This window comes from Pseudopipra pipra, chromosome 2 (assembly GCF_036250125.1).
Source record: "Pseudopipra pipra isolate bDixPip1 chromosome 2, bDixPip1.hap1, whole genome shotgun sequence".
Lineage (NCBI taxonomy): Eukaryota > Metazoa > Chordata > Aves > Passeriformes > Pipridae > Pseudopipra > Pseudopipra pipra.
In genome coordinates, this window is record NC_087550.1 from 8,473,037 (window position 1) to 8,500,863 (window position 27,827).

Here is a 27,827-nt window from a genome sequence, read left to right on the forward strand (position 1 = left end):
GTGCAGGGAGGCTGCCCAGGAATGCAGAGCTGGGGATGGTACAGCCCTATCCCATCCCTGGGCATCCCTGGGTGCGGGATTTGTTGGGCCCTGTGCCCCTCTGCAACACAGAGCACCTGGATTTCTCCAGCACCAGGGATCTCCCTGTGCATCTCTGTGTCCATCCCAGCACCAGGGATCTCCCTGTGCACACATCCCAGCACCAGGGATCTCCCTGTGCACACATCCCAGCACCAGGGATCCCCCTGTGCATCCCTGAGTTCATCCCAGCATGAAGGATCTCCCTGTGCATCCCTGTGTCCATCCCAGCACCAGGGATCTCTCTGTGCATCCCTGAGTACATTCCAGCACCAAGGATCTCCCTGTGCATCCCTGAGTACATCCCAGCATGAAGGATCTCCCTGTGCATCCCTGTGTCCATCCCAGCACCAGGGATCTCTCTGTGCATCCCTGAGTACATCCCAGCACCAGGGATCTCCCTGTGCATTCCTGAGTACATTCCAGCACCAAGGATCTATCTCCCTGTGCATCCCTGTACGCACATCCCAGCACCAGGAATCTCCCTGTACACACATCCCAGCATCAGGGATCTCTCCCTGGCAGTGGGGAAGGGAAGGGGCAAAAAAAGGCAGAGTTAATGGGATTTTGGCACCAGGGAAGAGTAAAAATTGGGCAGAGTTAAGCGGATTTCAGAACCAGGGAAGAGTAAAAATTGGGCAGAATTAAGGGGATTTTGGCATGGGAGGAGGAAAGGGACAAAAATGGGCAGAATTAAGAAGATTTGGGCTGTTTCACCCCCCTGGCCACATCTCCTGGCCCCGTACCAGTGGTGCCAGGGTCAGTCCATGCCCCTGACAGGCAGTGGGATTCCCTGATGTGGGAATCCTCATGATTCCAGCCGAGTTCTCCGTGCTCCATCCCGCATCCCACCTCCCTCCCACAGGGCTGCCTGGGCGCCTCCGTTTCCCCCCACTCCAGCATTTCACCGACCACAGCGGCTCCAGGGGCGCAAATCCCAGGCAAACTGGGAGAGGATTTACCAAGATTTACCAGAAAAGCTGGGATTTACCATCCCCATCCTCCCCCCCCTCCAGCTTTAATTCTAGATTTCCAGGAACACCGAAAAACGAGACGACTCCCGGCCATGACCCAAAACCTGGTTTCTATGGAGATTTAGGGCAAGGATAAACAGATCCAAGTTATCCTGGGATAAACTGAGGGATAAATAGGTCCAAAGATGTCAGATTTTGCCAAGGAGTATATGGATGCAGGGATCCATCCCTTGAGGACGAGCTCAGAGGGAGGATGCTGCAAAGGGGGTGGTTTACACAAGCGTCCCTGGGAATGTGACCCCGATGTTTCCCTCTGGGAATGCCCCTCCATCCCGGATGGGTTTTTCGGGGTGTGCTCACCCCGTTCAGGGAGCAGCAGGTGGAGGAGGCGGCAGATGGGGCGCCGGAGGCCACGTTCCCACGACTCCCCTGCTCCCGAGAGGTGCTATATTTAAATCAATATTTTCCTGTTTAATCCAAGTGCTGCTAAGTCAACAAACAGAGCCATGATGGAGAACATCCCTCATTTTCCATCCCCAGATGGATTCTGCCATGGGGGGAAAGAAAGATCCATGGGATTGCCAGGCTGGCATCCTGCTCATCCCTTCGCCGAGCAGCAAATGGATCCCAAATCCACCCTAAACGCACCCTTGCTCAGTGCTGGGGTGTGCAAGCATGTGCTGTCCATTCCAGTGGTTTTATGGGAAGCTGGAGGCAGGAAAAACTCTCTATCTTGAGTTTTGGGGGTTTTTTTCCTTGTTTTCTTGAAAGCATCGTTTCCTCCCGCAGCTGGATGTGCCTCCAGAAGCCCCTTGGGAATTAAAAGCCTCGTGTCCATCATCAGGCACAGGGTGAAGGAGCTCCTGTGCACCCAGGATGGCTTGGATTGCTCCAGCTCCATGGAAAAGCTGGAAAGCACCCAGGACAAACAGTCCTGCCCCCGAGGGAGAACAGCACGTTACCTCTCTGGGCGGGACGTGCCAGGAGGCTGAACCCCCCTCACCTCTGCCAAAACCACTGCCAAACCATGGGGGCTGGGAAAATATCCTGAGGGGATCATGCTGCAGGGGCTCTGGATCCCAGGGGTATATCTTAAGGGAATGATGCTGCAGGGATACCCGACCCCAAGAGACTATCTTGGGGGTGTGAGATCTTGGGGGAGAGAATACTCTGGGGGAGCATCACCACACAGACGTGCCAGACCCCATTATTAATCCCTTCCCAGCACAGAGATGGGCACCAGGATGTTCTGAAGGATCACCACCACGATGTGGGATGGATGATCTCACACCCCCAAATTCCTGAGCAGCAATGAACCATTTCCCCTCCCAGACTCCCCAAACTGGCCCTTTCCATTGAGTTAGGGAGGAGAAAAAACGAACAAGTCAAAAATAGAGCTTATTTCTTCTCCTTTGGTCCGGGAGAACATAAATCCCTGTTCCCAGCCAGCCTTCCCGGTGCCAAGTTACATCCGGTCCTCGGTGCTCTTGCTAATAATTACGGCAACTCAGTCCCCCCTCTGCCCCCCCAGCCCAAGCTGGTGCCTTCTGAAATAAAACATCCCAGCTCCACTATCCAATAAATCAAAAAGGGAAATAAAAAACTCCTGGTTTCAGCTGGGCTATGGCCGGAGCACAAAGAAATCCCAGGACAGGAGAGAGATTTGGAGATACAGCCGTGGCCTTGCCCTTAAAAGGGAAAATTCGCACCCTCTTCCCCGAGGCTGGAGGGTTCAAGCAAGGTGAGGAGCAGGCTCTGGTCCCACGGGGTGGCCCATGGACACGAGGTGATGGTCGGCCAAACTGGGCTCCCAGCTGGTAAAAATCCACCTGGAATGCTCCCAGAGTTGGGATGAAGCTGGGGTTGGGGGGGTGGGGTCAGCAGAACATCCCTGGTACGGGGCCATCGCAGGGTTGGTACCATCCCCGGGAGCTGCCTCAGCAGGAAATATCTCTTTATAAATTATTCAAATAGGCCATGTATTATATAAACCTAACACATTAATAATTTAGGAATGCCACTGGGTGCTCTGCCACGCCTTGGGGACCTGCCAATGTCCCCAAGGTGGCACCAGCCCCAGCCCCAGGAGGCCCCTCGTTACCCTGCTTAATTATAACTCTTGATTATTCAACAGCACTTTCCACCCCAAGACGGGAGAGGACAAACTGACACATGGGGAAAAATGCTGCAAAACTCACCCCGAATTCACCCAAAACATCCCCAAGGAAGTGTTAAACAGGAGCCACCGATGGTTGTTGTCTGGCAGTGGGGACAACAGCTGGAGAAGGAGCTGGATGGGGAGCAGAGATCCCGGGAGAATGCCATGGGGGGTATAATGCTGCAGGGATAATGGATCCCAAGAGAAAATCCTGGGGGAATGATGCTGTGGGGATGGCAGGCCCCAGAGGGGGGTGATGCTGCAGGGATGCCGGATCCCACAAGAATATTTTGGGGGAATAATGCTGCAGGGATGATGGACCCCAGGAGGATATCTTGGAGGAAGATGCTGTTGGATCCCAAGAGAATATCCTGGGGGAATGATGCTGTGGTGATGTTGGATCCCACAAGAATATTTTGGGGGGAGGATGTTCCGGGGATGCTGGACCCCAGGAGAATATCCTGAGGGAATGATGCTGCAGGGATGCTGGATCCCACAAGAATATCTTGAGGGAATAATGCTGCAGGAATGATGGATCCCACAAGAATATTTTGGAGGGAGGGTGCTGCAGGGATGTTGGATCCCAGGAGAACATCTTGGACTAATGATGCCGTGGGGATGCCAGAACCCAGGAGAACATCTGGAGGGAATGATGCTGTGGGGATGCCAGACCCCAGCAGAGCATCCCAGGGGAAGAGGCCGCAGGGATCCAGATTTTGGGAGTATACAAAGGAAAACCCCCTTGCTCCACGTGGCTCTGCCCTGGCCAGCAAGGGTTACACAGCCCTGGGCACCTCAGCCTTGGCTGTTGGAAGGGAATTGTCCAGCCTATCCTCTCCAACCGGCATCGGAGCAGGGGGAGAGAGCCCTGCCAGCACCATTCCTGCCAGCTCCCAGCAAATCCTCCACGGGAACGGGTATTTCTGGGCTTCTCCCAGTGCTATTAAAAGCCCCGTGGGTGCTGGCACTGCTGTGCTCAGGAGGAGGTGATGCTTCCAAGCCCTTCCCGGCACAAACACCCAGAGTGATGGGAACCCAACCCCGCGTTCAAACCACGGCCAAAGGGCCGGCGGTGCCAAAAACCCACCCCAGGAAACATCCCAAAACACGTGGCTGCACTTTGGAGTGATCAAAGCACCTTCATATCCCCCAAACTACATCAGTTCTCCCCCAGACAGGATCAAACTTTACTCATCCATCAAATATTCTGTGCATGCACAGGAATGTTTTTCCCCCTTTTTCCCACCCACCAGCACAGCAAAGTCCATGATCCCATGGGAAGGATCGGAGGTTTTTTGAGGGGGAAAATGCAGGTTTGCTCAATAAGGGGTTTAACATGGGGAATCCCAAGAAGAAGCCTTTGCAGCCAAGGAAAAGGCAATTTCAGTGATGGCCAAGAGCACAACCTCATATATCAGGACCTTACATATCATAAGATGCTAAATATAAGCATAACATTTAATAGATATATTTATAAAACCTCCTGCCACCAAAATACGGTGCTATTTAACCTGGAAACTGCTTCTTCCCATCCAAAAATCAGGGGGTTATCAGGGAGGTTTGCTCCAACAAACAAGAGCTCGTCTCCTGGGCACTGCTGGGAAGGGCTGGGAAGGCTCTTGGCCATCCAGCAGCGCATCCACACACGGGAATTTGTCCACCACAAGGGACACGTGACGGCTCTCCAAAGCCACCAGTGCTCTGGAGGGGTCATGAATCCTGGGAAATAAAGGTGTTTGTAGGAAGGAGCGGCACTTACCACCTGTGGCTTGGTCCTGGGGCCGTGTTCCTCGGGCAGCCGTGGGCAGCGGGGCAGACGGGGCGCTGGGGTGGCCGGAGGAGAGCGGGGTCCATCCCTGGGGCCGGGGGATGTGTCACCTGAGTTGAGGGCCAGCATGTACCGCTTGGTGACATCCTCCAGTGAGGGAGGTTGGAGCGTCGGGAAGGCTTTCCCGGGGGAGCGGCCGGTGGCCGGCGCGGGGAGGTGGCCGTGGTGGCCGGAGGGGACGAGCGGCTCGGGGACGGCGATGGGGACGAAGGTGGTGGGCTCGCTGGTGTGCCGCACGTGCTTGGCGGCCGGGCGGCTCTTGGCGAGGACGGCGGGCGCGGGGGGCGGCTGGTTCTCCTGGTGGGCTGCGCGGTTGGAGCGCTTCTTGGAGCTGCGCCGGGCCACGCGAGGGGACAGCACGTCTGCCAGCTTGGGGTCAAAGCCGTAGCCACGGCTGGCGCCCGGTGAGAGGATGGGCTCGCTGCTGGACGGGGGGATGCTGGGCTCCAGCTCGCTGATGGCCTCGCCAGGCCCCTCAAAGGCACCGGCCGGCAGCTCCCCGCGGCGGCTGGGGTCGCTCAGGGACTTCTTCTTGATGGTCTTGCCGTTGCCCTTCTCATCGACGAGCTTGGCCATGGCGCCGGGCTGGCTCACGATGGTCTGGATGAGGCTGCTGTAGTCCCGTGGGCCATCGCTGCTGAGGGACAGGTCGCTGCCCGCGCTGCCCGCGCTGCTGGCGGGCTGGGGAACACCTGCCTTGGCGCTCAGCGAGCCCAGCAGGTTGCTGTCAACGGAGAAATTCTTTGCCTCCTCCGCCACCGAGCACCGCCGGTGGGGCATGGGGTCGCTCAGGGAGCGGTAGGGCTCGGTGCCGCCCTCGCCGCTGCCCTCCATCCCGCTGGCACCCGCCGACGGGAACTTCCGTCGGCGCCGCAGGCTGCCAGGCGTGCTCGGCATCTCGGCTTTGCCAGATGGAAGGTCTTCGACCGCCACCGGCAGATGAGCGGGCAGCGGCATTTCGGAGTCACCAGCTGCTGGCCCGGCGTTGGGCAGCATCCAGGCCTCCACAGCTTGGTGCAGGTCCTGGAAGGGCATCGCCATGGGCTCCGGCTCCGTGACGATGCCCTCATCCGTCACGCTGGACTCGTGACCCGACAGCTCCTCCACGGATTTACTGCAGGCGAGGTTCTCCTCCAACTGCACTTCCTTCAAACACCCTGCGCTCTCCACCTGTCCCCGAAGGGTCGTGTCCGTTGTCCCCGTCGGTGCCACCCCCTCAGCACCCTCCACACCTCCGCTGTCCTTCTGCTCGGCAGCAAAGCCGTAATCCTGCTGGGAACCCATCCTGCTGATCTTCTCGAAGACCTGCCTCGCCTCCTGGATGTACTGATCCTGGATGACCATGGGGAGAGCCTCCTCGTCCCCCCGCTGCCCCCCATCTGGAGCCACCCTGTCCTGGCTGTCAGTGGTGGCCAGGAGGAGCTCGGAGGAGCTCTGCTTCATGGCGCTTTGGAGGAAAAGCCGCCGCGTCCCGGATTTTTCGGAGCAGGTGAAGGACTTGGCGCGGCGCAAAGTGGCCGTGAGGTCCTTGAGCGTTGGCCGCTCGCCCGGTGCCCAGCGATTGGGGGGGTGAGCGGCCCCGCAGCCGCCAGGGGAGGGGGTGGTGGTGCCAGAGCATCCGTCAGAGCCCGAGTCCAGGCTGATCCTCACCCCTTTCTTCTTCACCTTCAGCTCTGAGAGGTCTGATTTGAGGAAGCTGAGGAGTGTCAGGGTCTCGGTGGCAATGTCGGGGTTGGACAAGGACTTGCGGTGCTCAGCCCGCTCCCCCTCCAGCCCTGGCTGCTGTAGGCTCTCGCTCCCACGGTCCGGTTTGGCCTTGGCCATGCCCTGGGGCAGCTTGGGGCGGGCGCGGACCCCCGGCTGTGCCCAGGCCAGGCCATCGCTGGTCCCGAAACTGGGTGACCGATAGATCCCGTACCCCGCCTGGAGAGTCCGCCCTTGGCTGGGCCAACACGTCCCAAACTGCTCCTCTTCCTTCAGCGTCTCCGTGCTGGAATACCGACTGCTGCTCCGCGACCCGCCGGGGCTGGCGAAGGGCAGGATGTTCACCTTGGAGACACGGGCCACCACGGGCAGGGGGTGCCGGGGGACCACTCTGGCGCAGCCTTCGGCCTCGGCATCGCCTCCATCCACCGAGCTCTCCCAGGCACCGCTCTCCTTCTTCTTCTTCCGAGCGGCGCGGGGCCGGTGGGCACCGCTCTGCCCCTCGCCCTCGCTGCCCGACGAGGCGCGGGGAGAACGGGCCGCCGCCGCTTCGTCCTCCCCGTTGGCGCGGGGTGATGGGGAGGAGGAGGGTGGTTGCGGTCGAGCCGAGTTATGCCAGGAATGCGGGCCGGGCTCCGGCGGAGCTCCGCGGGGAGAGCGGAGCGCCGGGTGCGGGACGCGGCTGCGGGGCGGGGGCGGCGGGGGAGCCCCGCGGGCGCTCGCGCCGCCGCTCCCCATCCCGCTCCCCGTCCCGCTCCCGGCGCCGCTCCCGCTGCCGCTCCCGGTGCCCCCGGCCGGCTGCCGGCAGCTCTCCCCGAAGAGTTTGCGCATCGCCGGGACGCTGGGCCAGCGCGGCGGCTCCGCGCTCAGCGCCGGGCCCGGCGGCGGCGGCGGCGGCGGGGGCGGCGGGGCGGCCGGGCACGGCGGCGGAGCCCCGGCATGAGCCGGGCCCGCGGGCTCGGGCTCGGCGAAGCGAAGCGAAAGCTGCCGTACCGACGGGGCCAGGCTGCCAAAAGCCCGGCCCGGCTGTTGCTCCGCGCTCGGCGCTGAAACTTTCCTACCCGGGAAGAAGGAGGAGGAGGAGGAGGAGGAGGAGGAGGAGGAGGAAGGCGGGGAGGAGGCGGGCAGGAGGCACCGAGCCGCCGCTACCCCCCGGCCGCTGCCCCCCTCCGCCATTGTCGGTGCCCCCCCGCCGCCGCCGCCGCCGCCTCCGCCCGCCCCCCGGCCCCGCCGCGCCCCGGCCCCGGCCCCGGCCCCGCCGCAGGCACCGCCCGGCCCCGCTCCTCCTCCGGGCAGCCGGCGGGCTGCATCCCTCCCGCTTTGTTTTCTCTCGCTCTCTCTCTCTCTCCCACCCACCCCCCCTTTTCCTTTTTTTTTTTTTTTTTTTGGCTTTTCCTCCTCCCTCACCCCCTGCTTTTTTATTTGTTGCATTCAAATAAACTTTCCTCCCCGGAGGCGGGGTTTGCTCCCGCTGAGGGGGAGGGTTGAAGTTTGGATCCCTTTTAGTTGGTTATTTATTTAATTTTTCTTTTTTTAGGTTGTTTTTTTTTTTTTTTGGAGGGGGCAGTGGGATGGGGGGCCGCAGAGCTGCCCTCTCACTCCCTGGCTCGGGACCACATCCTTCCCCTCCTTCCCATATTTCACCCCCCTCCCGCATCTTTCAACCCCTCCCGCATCATTCCCCCCCCCCCGAATTCTTCATTCCCCCCCTTCATCCTTCATTCCCACCCTCCCCAGCATCCTTCATCCCCTTCCCTTATATAAAAGGAAGCAACTTTTTACATGGGCATACAGTGATAAGACAAGAGGCTTGAAAGTAGAATAGGGGAGATTTTAAATTGGATGTTGGGAAGGAATTCTTCCCTAGGAGGGTGGGGAGGCCCTGGCACAGGTTGCCCAGAGAAGCTGTGGCTGCCCCATCCCTGGAAGTGTCCAAGGCCAGGTTGGAGCAACCTGGAATAGTGGAATGTGTTCCTGCCCACAGCAGGGGGTTTGGAATGAAATGATCTTTAATGTCCCTCCCAATCCAAACCATCCATGATTCCCTCCATCTCTTCTCAGCTTTTTATTTTTAGGGGGAAGCAGGAAAATTAAACCAAAATGTGGGTGCCAGGGAGAGATTCTTCCCGTTGCAGTGGATTTCTCCAGCCCCTCCTTTGCAGCTCGTCCTGGGGAAGGCAGAACACCTTGTTCCCAACGTGCAAAGCTCCCAGCAAAGCACTGCCCCGTGAACAGATTTCCTCGTGGGTTTTCAGCATTGCTTGTCAGCACTTGCTATTTGCAGCCTATAACCCTTTTTTCCCCCAAGACAGCAGATTTAGTGCTGGGGAGGTGAAAACTGAAGGTGGCTGGGATGACTGGGGGGTGAGCTGTGGCCCTGGCAGCCTGGATGGGGCTGGAGAAGCGTCCTGAACGTGCAAAGGATGTTGCTGGCTCTGACTCAGGGTCACAAAAAACCTACTGGTGATTAAAAAAAAAATCCAATATCCCCTGTAAATGCATTTTTCAGGACCTACGAAGTGCCTCCAGCGATGCCATGAGATGCAAATATTCCTTCCCTGGCTTTCCCTTTCCAACCTCCGCCCTCCTTCCCTGTTCCCCCAGGGCTGGGTGTCTCCTGGCTGTAAGGATCATGTCCCCATGATATCTCCCCACTTCTGGCATTCAGGATGGGATTTTGGGCAGAGCCACGTATTTCATCCCCTCTGGGTGCTGTCGGAGCTGTTCCTCAGAGCTGCTTTTGAGCATCTCAGAAGGAAAGGAGATGATTTGAAGCACCTCCCTCATCTCTGAGACATCATCCCATCACTCTGGTTCCTAGGCCTGCTGGTTCCAAGAGAACTGCTGACAGGATCCCAAGGGCAGGCAGGATGTGGTTGGACCCAAAGTAATCCTTAAAAGCACCCAAAATTGTGATTCCATTATCAGGACCCTCGTCCTGGGGCCACTGAATGTCCTGGCCTGAGCCCATGCAGTCCCTGCAGCCACCACCAGTTCTCTGCAGCCACCACCAGACTTTTTGGAAGCTGCTTCATTTTTTTCCCCCTCAGAGCTGTAATGTGGTTAAATTTAGTCCTCCCACCTCATCCCACGGGTGCAATCCAGGCACGGGCCGCTGTGATGAAGCAGGGCTCCTTCTTCCCTCACTCCCTGGTGCCGGGTGGGTGCCCACAGACCCGGTTGGGAACCTACAGCCCCGACTGTGTTTCTCCAAATCTAAATATTTTGCGCCCTCTCCTGGGTCCGGGTGGCGTGGCCGGGCACCTCCCACCCTGTCCCCTCCCTTTTGTCTGGGAACACCAGACCGGGGTTGTCCCACCCCCGCCGCTCATGCAGCCCCCAGGCGTTATGCCTTTGCACTGCAAGACCCCAGAAATGCATCGGAGGGGATTTTGGCAGCACGGAGCTGCCTTTGCCTCCTCCATCGCATCCCGTGTTCCAACCCAAAGTCATTGTCCTTCCCATCGGGACACGGCCACCGCTCCCACAAAAACGGGTGGTTTGAGCCAACAGTGGCACAGGATCCCCCTCCAACCCAGCCCAAGTGACGCTGAGATCTTTGAGCATCATCCAAGAGCCCGTGACCACTCTGGGCACCCTTCTCATCCTTGTGACAGTAAGGAGACACACTGGGACCACCCCCACTGGATGCTGGGGAGGTCCCTGGGTGGCCAAGTACCCAAGGAGGACACTGGGTACCTGCAGGGAGCAAGTGAGGCTGGAGTTGTGCCCTTGGTCAGGTGTAGGCAGCCAAGCTGGAGGGATGTTCATCCCTGGAGATTTGAAGCAGATTGCTTAAATCGACTCAGATGTGATTATGACAACCAGTGAAAAACGCAGTTCTCTCTCTATATATCTGTATTTATACTCTATATACACACATACACTTATAGATCCATATGCTGTGCTCAGGTGGAGCCTGTGCTGGGCCCAGCCCTCGCCCTGCTCACGTATATTCTCTGTATGTACATACAGTGGGTGTGCAGGCAGTGAGGAGAGGGGGAGCCTTCTATACATCCTACATGTTAAAGGAGACTGGCAGAGCGATTAGCAGGGTGTCACCTCACCAATCCCTCCTCGCTGGGAGGGAGCAGCATCCAGAGGCTGTGGGAGCAAAGCTCAATCCCCAGTCCAGTGCGGGAGCAGGGGAGAGGCCACACCAACAGTGGGACGTGCAGTGACATGGCTGAGGACACTGAGGAGCTCGGTGACATGGGGTTCCCAACTCCAGCCATTGTGTCCAGGTGTGCTGGCTCTGATTTTGGTGGGTCCTGGTTAGGAGGTGACAGTAGGGCACCACAGACACCAGGATGGGCCAGGTTTGGGATGCTGGGCTAAGCAGGGAGCTGGACTCAGACGATGCTGAAGGTCCCCCGGCAGGTGACAAAGCTGCTGGCTTGTGTCTGACCCAGTCCATGGTCATGGCTTGGGTGGAAAACCCAGCCTGAGTGTCCCAGTTACCCTTTCCCAGTTCCCAGTCTGACCAGGGATGTTCTGCCACCATTTGGCAGCACCGGTGGTACCAGTGGGTCCCCATCTCTTCCTGGTGTGGCCCCATTCCGGGGACTGGGGCTTGGGGATGTCCAGGAAACATCCACAACACTGATCTTGAGCTGGAGAAACACACAGGCCCATGTCTCCCAGACAGGTAATGAGCTGAGCTAAAACCTCCCCAGCCTGGGAGAGGGTGTTTCCTTTTCACCTCCCCACCAGGGAATTTCTCTTTGAGTAGGGGGAGAAGTTGTCCCCCAGCAGCTCATCCTGAGCCAGGGTCTGTGTCCAGTGTGGTCCCACCATGCTATCCAGTGGATTTTTGTTGCATTGGTGGCTTGGCCACCAAATGTGGTGCTGAGCTGCTCCAACTGAGCAACCAAGCCAGGGAGAGTACACTGTGGTGGGTTAATACTGCGCCACTGCGGGCTGGAGATGGGATCAAAGTGCTGGAAGCTTGGGAGACGCCGTCCTCCTGTCCTCCAGCATGTCCCCAGCTGAAGCCATGGAGCCGAAAGTCAAAATAGTGCCACTGAGGTGGCCCTGTCCTCCCCTACGAGCCGTAGGTGACGCAGTGGTCGTGGCGCCACTTGGAGCTCACCTTGTCCAGAAGGTAGCGGGTGCTCTCGCGGAACTTGCGCTGGGTGAAGTAGAAGAGGATGGGGTCCAGGACGCTGTTCATGCTGGCGAAGGGCCTGGTGCACTTGTAGGCAATGGCAAAGGCCTGCAGGGCCGGGCAGGGCACGCCGTCGGAGGAGCGGACCATCAGGTAGATGGTCTTGGTGAGGTGGAAGGGCAGGAAGCTGATGGAGAAGACGATGACCACGATGATGACCATGCGCACGGCCTTGTCCTTCCTCTTGTGCACGGCCAGGCCGATGAGCTCGTCCTTCTGGCACAGGATGCGGGCCATGCTGCAGTAGCAGCCCAGGATGGCGGCGAAGGGCAGCAGGAAGCCGGTGACGGTGAGGGTGATGCCGTAGGGGAAGTAGGCGGCCGAGCGGTCGGGGGGGCTCAGGTCGTAGCACACCGTGCGGTTCCGCTGCGTGCCCGTGGAGGCAAAGACGAAGGTGGGCAGGCACTGGGCGACGACAATGAACCACACCCCGGCACACACCAGCCACGTCAGCTTCTTCCCCTTGCGCTTGTGCCACGAGGCCAGGGGGTGGCAGATGCCCAGGTAGCGCTGGACGCTGATGCAGGTGAGGAAGAAGATGCTGCCGTGGAGGTTGGAGTAGAACTGGAAGCGGACGAACTTGCAGGTGAAGTCCCCGAAAGGCCAGTAGTCCTTCTGGGTGTAGTTGTAGATGAGGAGGGGCAGGGAGCAGACGTAGAGCAGGTCTGCCACGGCCAGGTTGAGCATGTAGATCATGGAGCGGCTCAGCGCCTTCCGCGCCACCCAGATCTGCCCGATGACCACGGCATTGAGGGGCAGCCCCACCACGAACACCACCGAGTACACCAGGGGCAGCAGCACCTGCTTGAACTCCTCGTGGAAGGTGCACGAGTTCCTCCCGGCGCCCACCAGGGCCGTCAGGTTGGCCATGGTGGCGGTGCCACCCCGTCAGTGTCCTCTCTGCTGGTGTGGCCCCTCAGCGGCACCTGGGAGTGACAAAGGGGACAGCTGGGGACTTGTCTGCGTGGTGTCACATCCACCAGGATGAACCTGCACCAGTGTGTGTGACTCCATGGGATGGAGCAACTCCCAGTATCCACCCAGGATGGGGGATGAGGGGATGGGGAGCAGCCCTGAGGAGGATTTGGGGGTGCTGGGGGAGGAGAAGCTGGACGTGCCCTGTCCATGTGCTCTGGCATCCAGAAACCTCCCATGCCCTGGGCTGATCCAGCAGGGAAAGGGGGGAATTCTGCCCCTCTGCCCCTCAGGTGAGACCCCCCTGCAGAGCTGCCTCCAGCCCTGGGGAACAACAGCACAAGGATGTGGAGCTGCTGGAGAGAGTCCAGAGGAGGCCCCGGAGATGCTGCCAGGGCTGGAGCCCCTCTGCTCTGGAGCCAGGCTGGGAGAGCTGGGGGGGTTCACCTGGAGAAGGGAAGGCTCCAGGGAGAGCTGAGAGCCCCTTGCAGGGCCTAAAGGGGCTCCAGGAGAGCTGGAGAGGGACTGGGGACAAGGGATGGAGGGACAGGACACAGGGAATGGCTTCCCACTGCCAGAGGGAAGGGTTAGATGGGATATTGGGAAGGAATTCCTGGCTGTGAGGGTGGTGAGGCCCTGGCACAGGTTGCCCAGAGAAGCTGTGGCTGCCCCTGGATCCCTGGAAGTGTCCAAGGCCAGGTTGGATGGGGCTTGGAGCAACCTGGGCTAGTGGAAGGTGTCCCTGCCCATGGCAGGGGATGGAACAAGATGGTCTTTAATGTCCCTTCCAACCCAAACCATGCTGTGATTCCATGGTTCTAAGCCACGAGAGTGGATTTAGGGGTCTAACAGGAAGGTGAAGGGAGAGAGAGTGGGACACACGAGCCAGTGAGACACAGGACAGTGAGGTGACCACAGTCACTACCATCTCAGCTCGGCTCCCCGTGGCACTTACACCCCTTAGGAAGGTTTGCACAAGGCCAACGCTCCCCTCACCCCGCTCCAGGAGAGGAAATTGTGGCAGGAGGTGCCGTTCCGGCCGGCACGGCTTCCTGCTCCTCTGCAGGGGGTGCCAAAGCCCCACAGCCCGTCGCCCATCCCGCCCATCCCGGGACATGCCACCCGCCAGGAGCCCGGTACAGCCCGGCCACGGGGGCAGGCGTGGGGACAGCATTGGGGACACAGTTCTGGGGGTGCTCTGGGCCTGTGGATGCCGCACATGCCTCCTGTCCGCGGTACCCCACTGAGTGCCCCTGCACGCCCATTGAGCCCCTCGCACCTTACTGAGCGCCCTGACATCCCACTGACTCCCTCTGGCACCCCACCGAGCCCCCAGAACCCGCTGTGCCCCACCGAGCCCCTCTGCCACCCCATTGTCACCCCAGCTCTGGGCAGTCCCAGCACCCACCTCTGCCACCTCCAAGCCAATAAGTGCTGCGGGGCTGTGGCATTCCCTATCCCCTGAGTCCCATAAACCTCCCCCAGGACTCCCCAAACCTTCCTCAGGACCCCATGTTGGGGCAGCACCCACCCAGCACCCACAGGAGCCTCTGCCAGCCTGTGTGCTCCACCCCCAAGGACATGGGGACAAGGTGGCCGGCAAAGGGGTCTTTGGGGCACCTGGGAAAGCATCCTACCTGCCAGGGTGCCACAGGGTGTCAGTGGGCACCATGAGGTGCTGGGACCTGCTGCCCTGCCTGGCACAGGGCAGGTCTGTGCCCCTGGGGTGCTGTGCTCGCCCTGCGGAGCAAGGAGCGCTTCCCCTTTCCAGCCAACAGCAATTCTGCGGGGAAACGGAAACGGAACTGGGGTGGCAGCGTGGGCACTGCGTGGCACAGCACCCTGGGCTCCACACAACACTGCACTGCATGGCATGGCATGGCAGGGTGGGAGTTGCCCTGCATGGAACAGCACCATGGGCATCACATGGCATGGCAGGGTGGGCACTGGGCTGCGTGGAATGGCACCATAGGCATGGCATGACATGGTAGGGTGGGTGCTGTGCCACATGGATTTGCACTGTGGGCATCACCTGGCACAGCAGGACGGGCACTACCCTGTGTGGAACAGCACCACGGGCATCTCACTGCATGGCACGGGAAGGCAGGCACTGTGCCACATGGATTTGCACTGTGGGTGTCACATGGCACGGCAAGGCAGGGTGGGAATTGCCCTGCACGTTAGAGCACCATGGGCATGGCATGGCATGGCACTGGGATGCATGGAATGGCACCGTGGGCACTGCATGACATGGCATGGCATGGCGGGCGGTGTGCCACATGGAAGGGCACCACGGCACAGCAGGGTGGGCACTGGGCTGCATGGAATGGCACTGTGGGCATCACATGGCCCCCTACACCCCCCCTCCATGGACACTCCTACATGTGGACACAGCTCATCATTGGGTCGGGTGGATTATCCCAAAAATCCCTTTTCTCACCTCGAAAAACCCTCAGAGGTGTCCTTGCCAGCCCCTGGGGAGAGGTGGTTGGTGCCTCCCAAATCCATAGGATTGTGGTCCTGGTGCCCTGAGGCAACAGTGCTGGCGAAATCCAGTGGGAAAGGAGACTTTTAGGGGGGAAAAGGGGTGACCGTGGTGTTGGGGTGCTCTGGAGGATGAGATCACCCTTATCCCAGGGATTTAAGGTGTCTGTGGAGGAGGAACAAGGGTTGGGAAAGAGAAGTGGGGCTGTTCTGTGGCCAGATGGGGAAGAGATTAAAAATAATCCTTGTTGCTGCTCCCCAGCAGCCTCGAGCTTCCCCTGACTTTGTCCCCCTCCTACTATCTCGTGCCAGCCCTTCTCCCATGGAATTAGCTCTAATTAACACCCTGTGTTAATAGGAAGGGGCTTCTGCAAGCTGGATACAGCAGGAAAATATCCTGGCAGCTGCTGTCCTCAAATAGGATAAGGGAAGGGGCTTTCCTGCCTTGGAAACCTTCCTCTTTGGTTTGTCCTGCTCACCAGGGGGCCGGTTTGTGGCTCCCTGGCAGGGCTGGACAAAGCTGGGCTGGAGGGAAGCGAAAGCTCCGGCGCAGCAGATTTCCGAGGATGAAGGGGGGATGCTCCACCTCTGTGTGTTCCCTTGCTCAAAGCCACCACACCCTTGTCCCCAAACATTGCCTGGCTGATCCCAAGGTGGCCAAGGATATACCCCCTCTGCCCCAAGACTCCTTGGTGGGGACCAAGGCTGGGCTGTTTTAAGGGAAATCTCCAATTAGGGAAGCCTGGAGGTGTAATGATGCAGACAAATTGGGAATTTTGGGGTACTAAACATGGACTGTCAGGAATGGGACACAAGGATGGTCACACTGGTGCCTCTGCCACCAATGTACCCTGTCCTTGGGTAACCCCCTCTGCCTCTCCAGGCTTTAGTGCCCCATCTCACAAATCACCAGCCCAGTTGTTCTGAGCAACTCTGAGCAACTGGGCAGCATTTCCCTGCTGGAAATGGGAACTGCTGGGAACTGGGAAGGTGCAAGAAGTTGACCTGGGCTCAGCTGGCAGGGCTGGGTTTGTCTAAACCCACACATACATAATATACGTAAAGGCTCATATATTTATGCACCCACATGTGCATAAACACTTACACAAGCACATACACCTTTCTATATAAATAATATATACACCCCTATACGTAAATACACATCCCTCTCCTCTCTACATTTATCTGTCTACATAGACAACCATATATATGGCTCCTCACACACTTGCATTTCTCTGTACATACATATAAATATATGTGTCTCCAGTCACACACATATATACAAACTTCCACCCCTCTATACACAAATATGTGTCTCTGAGCACAGGGACTCACCCTCCTGTATATACAGATCTCCATCCACATATATACAAATACATTTATGCTTCTATACACACATCTGTGCAGACATGCTCATATATACAATATATTTATATCTCTGGATGTATATATGCGCAAATATATATATATATATTTAAAGGCAGAGGCCAGGCTACCTGGCCCCATCCTGTCCAGTTTGGTTTGGCCCTATTGGGTCCCATCCTGACTGGTTCAGTCTCACTCCCTCGGGTCTGATCCTGCCCAGCCCGATCTCATCCCGCCAGATCCAGCCCCTCTCAGGATGAGACCTGATTCTTGGGTCTCATCCTGACCCAGTTCTGTCTGACACCTCTGGGCCTGATCCTGTCCAGTTTGTACCCATCCTGCCCAGTCTGGTCTGAACCTTTTGGATCTCATCCTGTCCTGTCCAGCCCCATCCTGCCCAGTTCACTCTGAAACAGTTGGGTCCCATCTTGCCTTGTCCGGCCCCATCCTGCCCGGTTCATTCTGAACCAGTTGGATCCCATCCTGTCCTGTCCAGCCCCATCCTGCTCAGTTCACTCTGAACCAGTTGGGACCCATCCTGTCCCGGTTCGGGTTGTCCTGTCCCCCTGGTGTGCGTCATTTACCGGCAGCGGGATGTGCCGGTTGGCAGCGGGTTCACTCTGACACTCTGTAGGGTCCCATCCTGCCCTGTCCAGCCCCATCCTGCCCAGTTCACTCTGAGCCAGTTGGGTCCTATCCTGCCCCGGTTCTGTTGATCCCATTCCCCCTGTTCCTGGCACTTACTGGCAGCAGGATGTGCTGGGTGGCAGCGGGTTCACTCTGACAATCTTTAGGGTCCCATCCTGCCCTGTCCAGCCCCATCCTGCCCGATTCACTCTGACCCACGTCGGTCCTATCCTGTCCCGGTTCGGCTTGTCCCGTCTCCCCACCCCATATGCGGCACTTACCGGCAGCGGGATGCTCTGGGGGGCAGCGACTTCACTCTAATCCTTTAGGGTCCCATCCTGCCCAGTCCAGCCCCATCCCGCCCGGTTCACTTTAATCCTTTAAGGTCCCATCCTGCCCGGTCCAGCCCCATCCTGCCCAGTTCACTCAATCCTTTAGGGTCTCATCCTGCCCAGTCCAGCCCCATCCCGCCCGGTTCACTCTAATCCTTTAGGGTCTCATCCTGCCTGGTCCAGCCCCATCCCGCCCGGTTCACTTTAATCCTTTAAGGTCCCATCCTGCCCCGTTCACTCAATCCTTTAAGGTCCCATCCTGCCCGGTCCAGCCCCATCCTGCCCGGTTCACTCAATCTTTTAGGGTCCCATCCTGCCCCGGTTCTATTGATCCCCCCGTAGGCGGCACTTACCGGCAGCAGGATGCGCGGGGCAACGGGTTCACCCTGACCCTTCAGGGTTCCATCCTGCCCTGTCCGGTCCTATCCTGCCCTGTCCGTCCCCATCTGCCCAGTTCACTCAGACCCAGCTGGGTCCCATCCTGTCCGGTTGGGTCTGACCCTGTAGGGGTCCCATCCTGTCCGATCCATCCCCATCCTGTCCGGTCCATCCCCATCCTCTCCGGTTCACCCTGACCCAGCTGGATGCCCATCCTGCCCGGTTCTGTTGATCCCGTTGCCCCGTTCCCGGCACTTACCGGAGCGGGATGCGCGGGGATCCAGCGGCGCTCCTCGCTCGGGGCCGCCCCGCCGCCGCCGCCGGCCCCGCTCCGCCCCGGGGCCGCCCCGCTCCGCCCCGCTCCGGCCCCGCACCTGCGGGACGGCCCCGCAGGGGGCTGGGGAAGGGGCACAGCTGGATTGGGGCGGGGGGGAAGAAGAACAGCTGGGCTGGGGGCCCGACAGCTGCGCGGGGGGGTCTGCCCGGCAAACACCCGGCTGGGCATCGTGGGCGAACATCTGTATGGAGAAGGGTGTTTGGGGAGGCTTCCAACAACCCCAGAAGTGGGATCTGCGGGCGTGGGGTGCTCCGGCCGACAGCTGGATTGTCCTGGCTGGAGGCTTGGAGCTGCTGGAGCCCTGGGAACAGGGTCTCCTTGCGGCACCGGCTCCAGAGCAGAGAGGTCGATGGCTCAGGCACTCATTAACCAGGAAACGCAGGGCCATTAAGGAGCAATAAGGCAAGGAACCCCGGGGGGACGTGTTGGGAATGAAAGGGCAGATGTACAAACAGCCCAGGGATGCCGGGAATATGTGGGATGACGGGCTTGGCCCTTCCTTTCCCTGGAAGGCCGTGTCACCCTCACAGATTATTACCTGCTCTCCATTTTAGGGCTTGTGATGGGTCTTGGTAGATGTGGAAGGGAAGGAGGTACTGAACAGCATCTCCTGGGTGATGGACCACCATGTGTGGGGACTCCCTGGTGTCACCTCATTGCACCACCAGAGCAGGACCCAGATATGAGCCGAGGGGTTTTGGGATGGGATGGGGAATGAGGTGTCTGGATCCCGTTGGCGCCTGCGCTGGAATGGACAACGTGGGCTTTCATCGATCCTGGCACGAACCCACGGCCAAGCCGGACACCGGGGCCAGGGGGAGATGGGCTCTGGCAGGAGCTGCCAGGAATATTTGCAACCACAGCCATGCTGGAGCCATCACCTGCATCCTGGGGCTGCCCAGACTTGTGGGGTTGGGTTGGCGATGGCTCGGTGCCCTGGTGAAATTCCCTGCTCCCTCAGCCTCCACGGGGAGAAGGAAACTGGGGGGGAAAAGTGTCTTTCCCCAGAAAACATGCCTTGTGCAAACAAGCCCAGCATCCTGTGGTGGGGAGCCCAGGACTTTCCACAAACATCCAGGGAATGCAGCTGAGAACGGACACAACTCAAGCCTATGATGAGCTACCGGTGAGGGCACTTATCCCACCTCCAGTGCTGCCTGGTGAAAAGGGGCTGGTGGCCTCCTCCCTGTCAGCATGTGGGTGTCCTTGGCGGTCCCCAAGGTGAGCAGCCGGCTGTCCTGCTGTGGGGACACTGTAAATACTGGTGGGAGTGTTAAAGAAAGGAAAATAAAAGAGTGGCTCCTGGCTGCCTGCCAGCCCCAAATGCCTCCGCCAAGCCCAGCACCTGGACCCAGCCGTGGAGCACCTGGAATGAACGGGAATCCCCCCAGAATGTCAGGGACAGGAGAGCCAAATTCAGGAGCAGCACCCAGGGCTGAAAAAGAAAATGCAAGCAAAGCATTGTTTTGATGCCTTTTTTTATCCATACAACATGTTCGTTGGGAAAAATCATTGGGGAGAGGATTCCTCTTGGAGTCTCCGGCTGAATTAATCCTTGGCAAAGAAGGCCTGGCATGGTGGCTGGACTGGGCTTCCTGAGAGCCTTTGGCCTCCTGGTTTCTGCTCTTCCAGCTGCTCATTGCCAGGAACTGCATTAGCAACTGATTGCATGTGGCCTTTGCTCCTGCTGTTCCCTGGGGGGAGTGCACATTCCCACCAGGATCCAGGTTCCCAGCCTCCAGCAGGATGCTTGGATACAGAGAGGAGCATCTGTGATCAAGGTCAGGGAGGCATTTGGGGCCACATTCCTTTGACAGATGCAAAACTCTTGGAGGTGTAAAGCAGGGATGAAGGCTGGTCCCTCCTGCCTTGGGCTCCAGACTGGAGATGTCCTGCATGAAAAATTTCATGCCATCTAAAAGCTGTTTATGATGGACATGGAGATAATTCCTCGTGTCCTGACCACACCAGCCTGCCAGGGTGGTGGATCTGGTTGGGCTTGCTCATGAGGAGGCCACACTTGATGGCAACTTTCTCTTTTTAAGCCAGCTCTGAGGATATGCTCACCCTGCTACCCCAGCACCTTCGAGTCCCTACATTTTTGGCAGAGAAGGTGTTTGGTGGGGTAGTCCCACCTCCTGAGCTCTGCTCTGACGGTGCCTTCCATCTTCTTGCTGCAGTCACTGTACACCACAGTCAGTGCAGCCAATGAGGGAAAAGCCCCAGCAGGAGCTGCCAAGTTCTCTGGCTGCTGGACCTCTGAGTTGGAGAAACTGGTCAGGCTCCATTGCCATAACTCCACTTCCATTACAAATAGCTTTTAGATGGAATGAAATTCTGGGGTCTCAGGCCCACATTTCTGGCCATCCAGTCCAGGTTTCCTTCTGGAAGCGAGAAGTTTCCAGCAGCTGCCTGTGAGCCCAATGCACCCACTCTGCCAAGACTCGGTAGGAGCTCCAGGAAACCTTGGGTTTGTTGGGAATTCAGATGAAAAAGCCTCGGCTTTGCTGCAAGCGGGAGCTGACCCAGAGTTTCTCGAGAAGTCGCCTTTTGGCTCATTTTCCTCTCCAACCTGCTTTCCTGCAGCTCCACAGACGTCAGCAGGGGAGGAAGGGCCTGCTGAGCCTCTCCTCCCCCAGATGATTAATGCCATGATCTTCACAGGCTTTCCTTTTCCTCTCCTCCTGCTGGCACACCCTGAAGTGCCTCAGGGATTCAGGGTTGCTTTCCGCTCCTGGCTTTCCCTTGCCCAGGAATCCTCGAGGAGCAGTGTGGAGCACAAGGATCCAGGCACAGGTGGTGCTCCAGGCTCCAGCTTCATCCATGACTTCAGCAAAAATGGTGGGTGTTTAGGAGGTGGTTGGGAGTAGGAGACCTCATCCATCTTCTGGTAAAGCACGTTGGGAAGGGAGATTTTGGGACTCGCATCTGGCATCTTTGCAGGCCCGAAGGTACCTTTGGTATTTCCCACCCAGGAAAGATTTAGAATAACTTCCCTCAACTCATTGCTGTTTCCTCAACAGCTTGTTTGCCCTGTCTGTTGGACCAGAGGCAATTCTCCAGCTGGAGGCATTTCTCTGGGAAATGACTGATCCCAGTTACAAGGAGGGATGAGTGGAAACACTGATGGAGATGCATTTGGGGTACCACCATCCCGGTGGGACCACAGAGCTGGGCACACTCACAGGAACAAAACAGCTCTTTTAAGGTTAAAAACCATCACCATAAACCAGGGCCAGACACAAGTGTCCCAACTTGCCACCATGGGCTGCTGCAGGAGCACAGATTGTCCCCCACCTGGTGGGCACCCAACACTTGGGTCTTATGGATGGGGCAGAGATGGAAAAATTTCACCAGGAACCAGCAGTTTTGTGCAACACAAATTCAAAGCTTTGCATTAAAAACTGCCTGGTGTGATTCCTCGTTGCCCCCCACTGGGTTCTGCAAGGAATCAGGAATTCTGCGCGTGACTTCCAAGCCACGTGGCTCAGATCACCCGGCTGGATGGATGTGCAATTTTTAGCCCCTGCAATGAGTCTGAACCTTTCTGGAATGGGAATTTTAAGTCTTTCTCTGCTCCTTTTGCTCATTAATACCATTAAATGCAGTGCTGTTGGCTCAGGGTGTCCATCCCCTTGCCAAGGGACCAGTGAAGGCCTTGGGGACTCTTGAGAAGCCAAAATAACATCCAGCCATGAGGCATCTCCCACAGGGACCAAAACCTGCCAGGAATTTAAACTCAGGGCATGGATTGTTCGCTTCCCAGGAGCACTCAGGGATCTGCTCAACTCTTGGGCTGCTTCTCCTTTTCCTGTAGGTGGGTCCATCACACGTGGCCACCACAGGAAATACTTGAACCACAGTGTCCTGTTCCTTCCACTGCAGAGGTGACCAAGCTGGACATTTATTTTGAGAAAAAACCATCTGTTTCATGTCTGGCACCACCAGTGATGTTTTCTGGGGGAGCATCTCACGTGTCTTCACTTCTCCCTTTCGATTCTGCGTCTCAGAAGATCACAACGTGCTCTTGAAGTGGATGAAAGGGGAAGGCACGTCCCCAGGGATTTATTTTTTAAATTCCAAGAATTTGTCTCTCTCTTATAAGAAAGAAAACACTTGGGTTTCTGTAAAACAGCAGAATTACAGAATTTAGACACAGTTTTCTCTTCCATCGCTCACAATGGGCAAAAAAACCCCACCAGTGCTTGAGGTTTCTACTCAGCTAAACCAAATATGATGGAAATATTTTATAGGAAGATTTTGGAGATATCCCAGATATTATTACCCCTTGATTTATGGATAGCAGGTTATTCTGTGCTGCTTGCTGGGAGATGACTGAACCACGATTTGCTGGAGGTTTTACCAGGAGCATCCCCACAGAGGGGCCATTTTACATCTTCCATCCTCAAATGGGGATGATTCCCATCTTTTTCTCCCCAGCTAATCCCTCAGGAAACTCTGTGCATCCATTTTTGTGCAAGTGGGGAAGGGCTTAAAGCTGCAACAAAGCCCACTCAGGGCTTTCTGCAGGGTTTGCTTTGTGTTATGGACAACATTAAGAGCAAGAATTAGGGGTCCAGGGCCAGCTCAGTGCCCAGGATAAGGGGGGAAACAGGAATAGCTTCCCAGGATGGACTCGATTTTTGCAGGGATGTGGTGCTGGGAGCAGAATTACCTTGGCAGCACCTTCTAAACAAAGCTCAGAGCAGAGCCAGTGCCCAGACACTTCATCCAAACACCGTGGGGAAACCATAACAAGGGAAATACAATCCTGGGGGGTCCTGGCCATCAATTGTCTGGGTTTGGGCACAGCCAGGCTTGGTTGCTGCACCTTTCTTGGTGTGGTGGCTTGCATGTGCTGGGGGTTTGGGGTGCTACAGGCAGGGAGGGGGATATTTGGGTGCCAGCAGAGCTCCTGGATTCTCAGGAGATGCTGATATGGATGGCAGGATATGGAGGTCGGGTGCACCCTTAGGGGTTGTAAGACCACCCCGAGCAAGGAGATCTGTGTCCATCTGGAGTTAAACCACGACCCCATCACTGCTGGGACTGACAGGGCGGGCCAGGGAGCTTCTGGGTCATTGCGATGACCCCAATCCATGCCTCAGTCTGCCCAGTTGCAGGAGATGAATGCCCAGCCTCCAGGCAACAGCTCTAAAACACTCCAGGACCCTCAAACGGAGGGTTGGATCCCATGTCCTGGATGAGCAGGCAGGGCCCCCCTGCCCTCAACCTGCCTGTCCTCCAGGACACCTGAGACCTGCCCAAGCCAGAAATGGCCGAGCAGGTCCATCCCCTTGTTGCAAAACCAAGGCAGTGGGGAAGTTCTGCAGGGAGGGAGGAGAGGAATGTGATGGGAAACAAGATCAGCTCGTTCCCCTCGAGCTGGCGTGTGCTGGCAGGAACACTGGGTGACATCATCACAACACCTTTTGCAGTGTTTCCACCTCTCTAATGTGGGTTTTTCTTATCATTTTCCTGCAAATATGGTTTGATTTTATTCTATTCTACTCCAAGATGTTATTTTTAAATCCATTTATTCAGGTCAGGAACTGCCAGGGCCTGGGTTACTCTCTCTCCATGCACGTCAAAGGGAGATCCCTGGTCCCACCAGGGTGGCAACAGCTCTGACATAAACTTTAGGGATAAATGCCGAGACAAATCCAGTATAAACAGAAAAAAACCCTTGTGAAATAGGTTTGATTTACTATATCCAGTAATCCTAGGCATTCTCACTTCCTTCCCGCTATTATCCCATGTCACCTTCTATTCTGAGATTTGCAGAGAAATTCACTCAAAGGAAAACTGAACAATAACAAGGAGGAGATTAAAATAAAACCAGGAAAATAATGGGAATGATGGACGAGAAGTTGGTTGGGATTCCAGGAAGGTTCAAGGGAATCTCCTGTGCGAGGATGTGACTGCAAGGATCCGAATCCCTGCTGGAGGGGGAGGAGAAGGTGTTGCGGCACCTTCAAGACCAACTGCAATGGGTGAGTTTGGTCCAAACTGGCTCATCTCAGCAGGGTGGTTGGAGAAAGAGCCATGGGATCCTCTCCAGGATGTGTTGTGGAGGGCTCTGGACCTGCAGCACACGGATCTGAGCACAATTTCCCGGAGCTCCACAGGACCTCGTGTTCCAGAGGCCAAGGGATGAGCTGTGACCAGGCTGCTGTAATTAAGCATCTCATTAAATCTCTATTTCCCAGGCACTTTGGCATCTGTTTTTTAGCAGAGACACAAGAGGAAGTGCTGGTTTTCTCCACCAGGACAAGAGCAGGTGCAAACAACTCTTGGCTAAGCGAGACCTTGGGGCAGGACACGCCTCGCGCTCTCCTCTCCGCCTGGCACGCCTGAACGTGCCTCTCTGCTCAGGCCCAGCTTAAGGGCTGAGCTGCATCCCATGTGCTTGATCTCCTCCTGGCTGAGTGTCCAAGTGCCCCGATCCCTGGGATTTTAGAGGCACCACGTGGCCCACGAGCCAGCACAGCATTTGTTGTTTGGGCCATTCCCCAACTGGTGGTGTATGACTCCAAACCCAGCACTTCCCTCTGTAGTGCTCGTGTGTGCACAAGGCTTTTCTGTCTGCAAACATCCAGGACAGCTCAAGGGCTTGGCTCCCACCCTGCTGGCTCCTGCATTTGTTCCTCCTTTGGCTCTTCTCCCTCTTCCTTGCTCCGTGTTTCAGCAGGAGGGCCCCGCTCCTCCCTCCTCATCGCTTGCCAGGTGTTAACATGGGAGAGCTCCCAGGTATCAGAGATGTCACCACGTCACTCCTCAGGGGGTTGGGACCTGTGTGCTGACTTCTTTGGGCACCTTCCAAGCAGATGTGTCCAGCGGGATGTTCCCCTCCCTTACGTTCCCAGAAAGCCTTCATGGGTATTGTGCAGGGCCTGGAGAAAACAATGATGTCCACGTAGATTCTGGGACTGTCACGCAGGTCCTGGGACTGTCACATAGGTCCTGGGATTGTCACGTTGTCCTAGGATTGCTATATTGCCTTAGGATTGTCCCATTGACCTAGGAATGTCACATTATCATCCCAGGACCAGTGAGTACCAGCATTCACACCAGCAGGCCACAGGAAACCACTCAGTGGTGTGGTGGCAATGCCAAAGGGTCTGGTTTCTCCTCCTCCTCCTCAGGCAGTTAACATTGATTGGGTTTATGAATTAACTTCCCTCAGAGAGTCAGCAGAGCCGGAATGGGGACATTAAACAAACATGAAGCCCTTTTGTGACTCAGGCCGTGGCCCCGTGCCAAGACAAGCACACAAGGCCTCAGCTGGGCTTTGGGAATTGCTCACTGTTAAATCCACATGGTCCTGGAGAAGACACTGGGTGGGTCTCCCCCTATATGCAGCTGGGGTAGGTGAAAAACTTCTCCTCTCCCCAGCTCTGCTGCTCAGGACCTTTGTCCTTCAGGCAGAGCAGAGTCAGAACATCCTTGCTCTGGAAAGATGATAAACCTCATCCTTGAGAGGCACCAGGGTACCACGGTGGCATGGACCTCATCCTGGTCCCTCTTCCAGCCCACACATGCTCCTGCATAGGGATGATGCAGCCCTGTCCTGCAGGCTCCCAAAGGTCTCTATTTTTGAGTAAAATGAGTAAGAGCTGATTGTTCTTTTGGGCGGGAATGATTCAAGAATGATTTAAATAGTAAACCTGTCCTTTTACATGGTTGTTTCCCTCTTTATTCCCCCTCTTGGCTGCTGGGAGGTTTGTAAACGTTTATTAAAATCTGCTTTGACATGTCATGAGGAGCATTTCCTTTTGGCTGGCTCCTTACACATTTGCTTCCATCCAGATTCCCATACAAGGACAATGGGGAGCCAAACTGCTTTCATCCCTCAGAGCCTGCCCAGAGCCCTCTCCAGGGTCATGGCTGGGGATCAGGGAGGCTGAGACCTCCCCAAAGTCCTGGTTCAGACCTCCCCAAGGTCCTGGTTGAGACAAACTCTTCTGATGGTGCCGCCCCCGTGCTAAGAGGGGGATTTGTCCTGTTTGCAAGACAAAAATCCAAAGACAACAGAAGATTCCTGACAAAAAAGAGACCTCCATCACCTTGGGCCATGGTGCCTCTTTGCATGGATCCACTCTCATCTCAGCAGGATGAGAGAAACAGAGTCAAAGCCTCCGGGAAACATTCCATGGCCCAAAGCAGGAGGGACAACCTCTCTTCTTGACCCCCAACCACACAGCTTTTCTGATCTCCAACAGAAGACCAACACTCTCTGGCCAGGTCTCACATGAAGCTTTCTCCCCCCAGCACAGGGCACATCAGGAGTGCAGTCCCCTGCCTTTGATCCGTGTGGCCTCACGAGGACACCGTGAGCTCATCCCCCTCCTCCTCCCTCCCCACGAACTCCCAGACATCCTCCAGATGTGCTGCGGAAGGATGAGCACCACGTGCTTGTCATCACAGCCCAGATAAAAGCTCTGGCTGAGGAGGATGAACTTCTGTCCCCTGGAGCAGGTGCTCCTGCAGGACAGCAAAGGCCACACGGTCACACCACTGGCAGGGCTGTGCTTGCTCCTGGGAGGTGGGGGAGGCTGGGCCTGGAGAAACATCTCGGCTCGGTCTGCTTTGGAAAGACAGCCCAGGCTCAGCTGGAGAGGAACAACAGTGGGAAGCACCAACATCCCTCCTGACAGAGAGTCTGAGCAGCCTCATCAGGTGATCATCCCACCCCAGCTGCCTTGTTTTGGTTTTATGTGTCCAGATGTGTTCTAAAATTCCTGAATCTTGAGGCTGCTTCTGTAGATCATGGGGGAGAACCAGCTGCCTCCAGAGGACAATTCCCCTTGAACCCCTGGAGATGACATCGGCTGTGTTTTGGGAACACCCTCTAGACTCCTCCAGCACTCCCATGGTGGACATTTAACTGCTGAGAGCAGGCTGGATGAGCCCCCTCCATCTCCCTGGAGAGGGATCCAGACTTACCCTGTCACCTTAAAGATGTTCTCAAAGCTGTGGAAAACCTCAGCCTTGAAGCTTTTGAGAGAATTAGGTCCCAGTTCCGATAGTTCTGCTCTGGAGAACGTTTGCTCAGAACATCTGGGAGATTTGCTGAAGTGAAAGGCTGAGCACAAAAAGCCAAGGTGGCATCTGGTCTGGGGAAAAACCAAGAGACATTGGGCTGGTGAGAAACTATGTGGTTGAGTGAAGGCTGGAGAAGGATTTGTGGCATGAAGAGGCACCTACTTGCATGGAATCAGAATAGTTTGGATTGGAAAGGACACAGGGCTCTGGGCACAAAGTGCCACCTGGTGCTTTGGGGGGTCCCAGGCAGTTTTGGGGGGTGCAGAGTCCCACCAGTCCCCTGATTCCCAAAGAACATTGCTGAGCATGGCTTGGAGGTGGTCCCAGGTGACAACAAATTCCCTGAAATCGTTATGTCTCCAGAAATCCCAGCTGGAATGGACACTGGGCTGCTTGATCCCAGCAGGTCCCATGTGTGGCAGGGTGTCCAACCCA

General features: G+C 56.9%; 2 protein-coding genes across 2 annotated transcripts in view; both read right to left on the minus strand.

Annotated features, from left to right (window-relative positions):
- ARHGEF17 (Rho guanine nucleotide exchange factor 17) overlaps positions 1-7,933 on the minus strand; it is a 32,071-nt gene extending 24,138 nt beyond the window's left edge. The window contains exon 1 of the mRNA XM_064643946.1: positions 4,970-7,933. Coding sequence (XP_064500016.1) covers positions 4,970-7,918 — 2,949 coding nt within the window. The 5' untranslated portion in view covers positions 7,919-7,933. The remainder of the gene's footprint in view (positions 1-4,969) is intronic.
- A 2,649-nt stretch (positions 7,934-10,582) lies between these two features.
- On the minus strand, positions 10,583-18,339 carry P2RY6 (pyrimidinergic receptor P2Y6). The gene is made up of 2 exons (XM_064643947.1): positions 18,270-18,339; positions 10,583-12,835 (listed from the first exon to the last, which is right to left on the minus strand). Exon 2 carries the CDS (start codon positions 12,777-12,779, stop codon positions 11,787-11,789), a length of 993 nt encoding a protein of 330 aa, XP_064500017.1. The 5' UTR covers positions 12,780-12,835; positions 18,270-18,339; the 3' UTR covers positions 10,583-11,786.
- Positions 18,340-27,827: the final 9,488 nt, after the last annotated feature.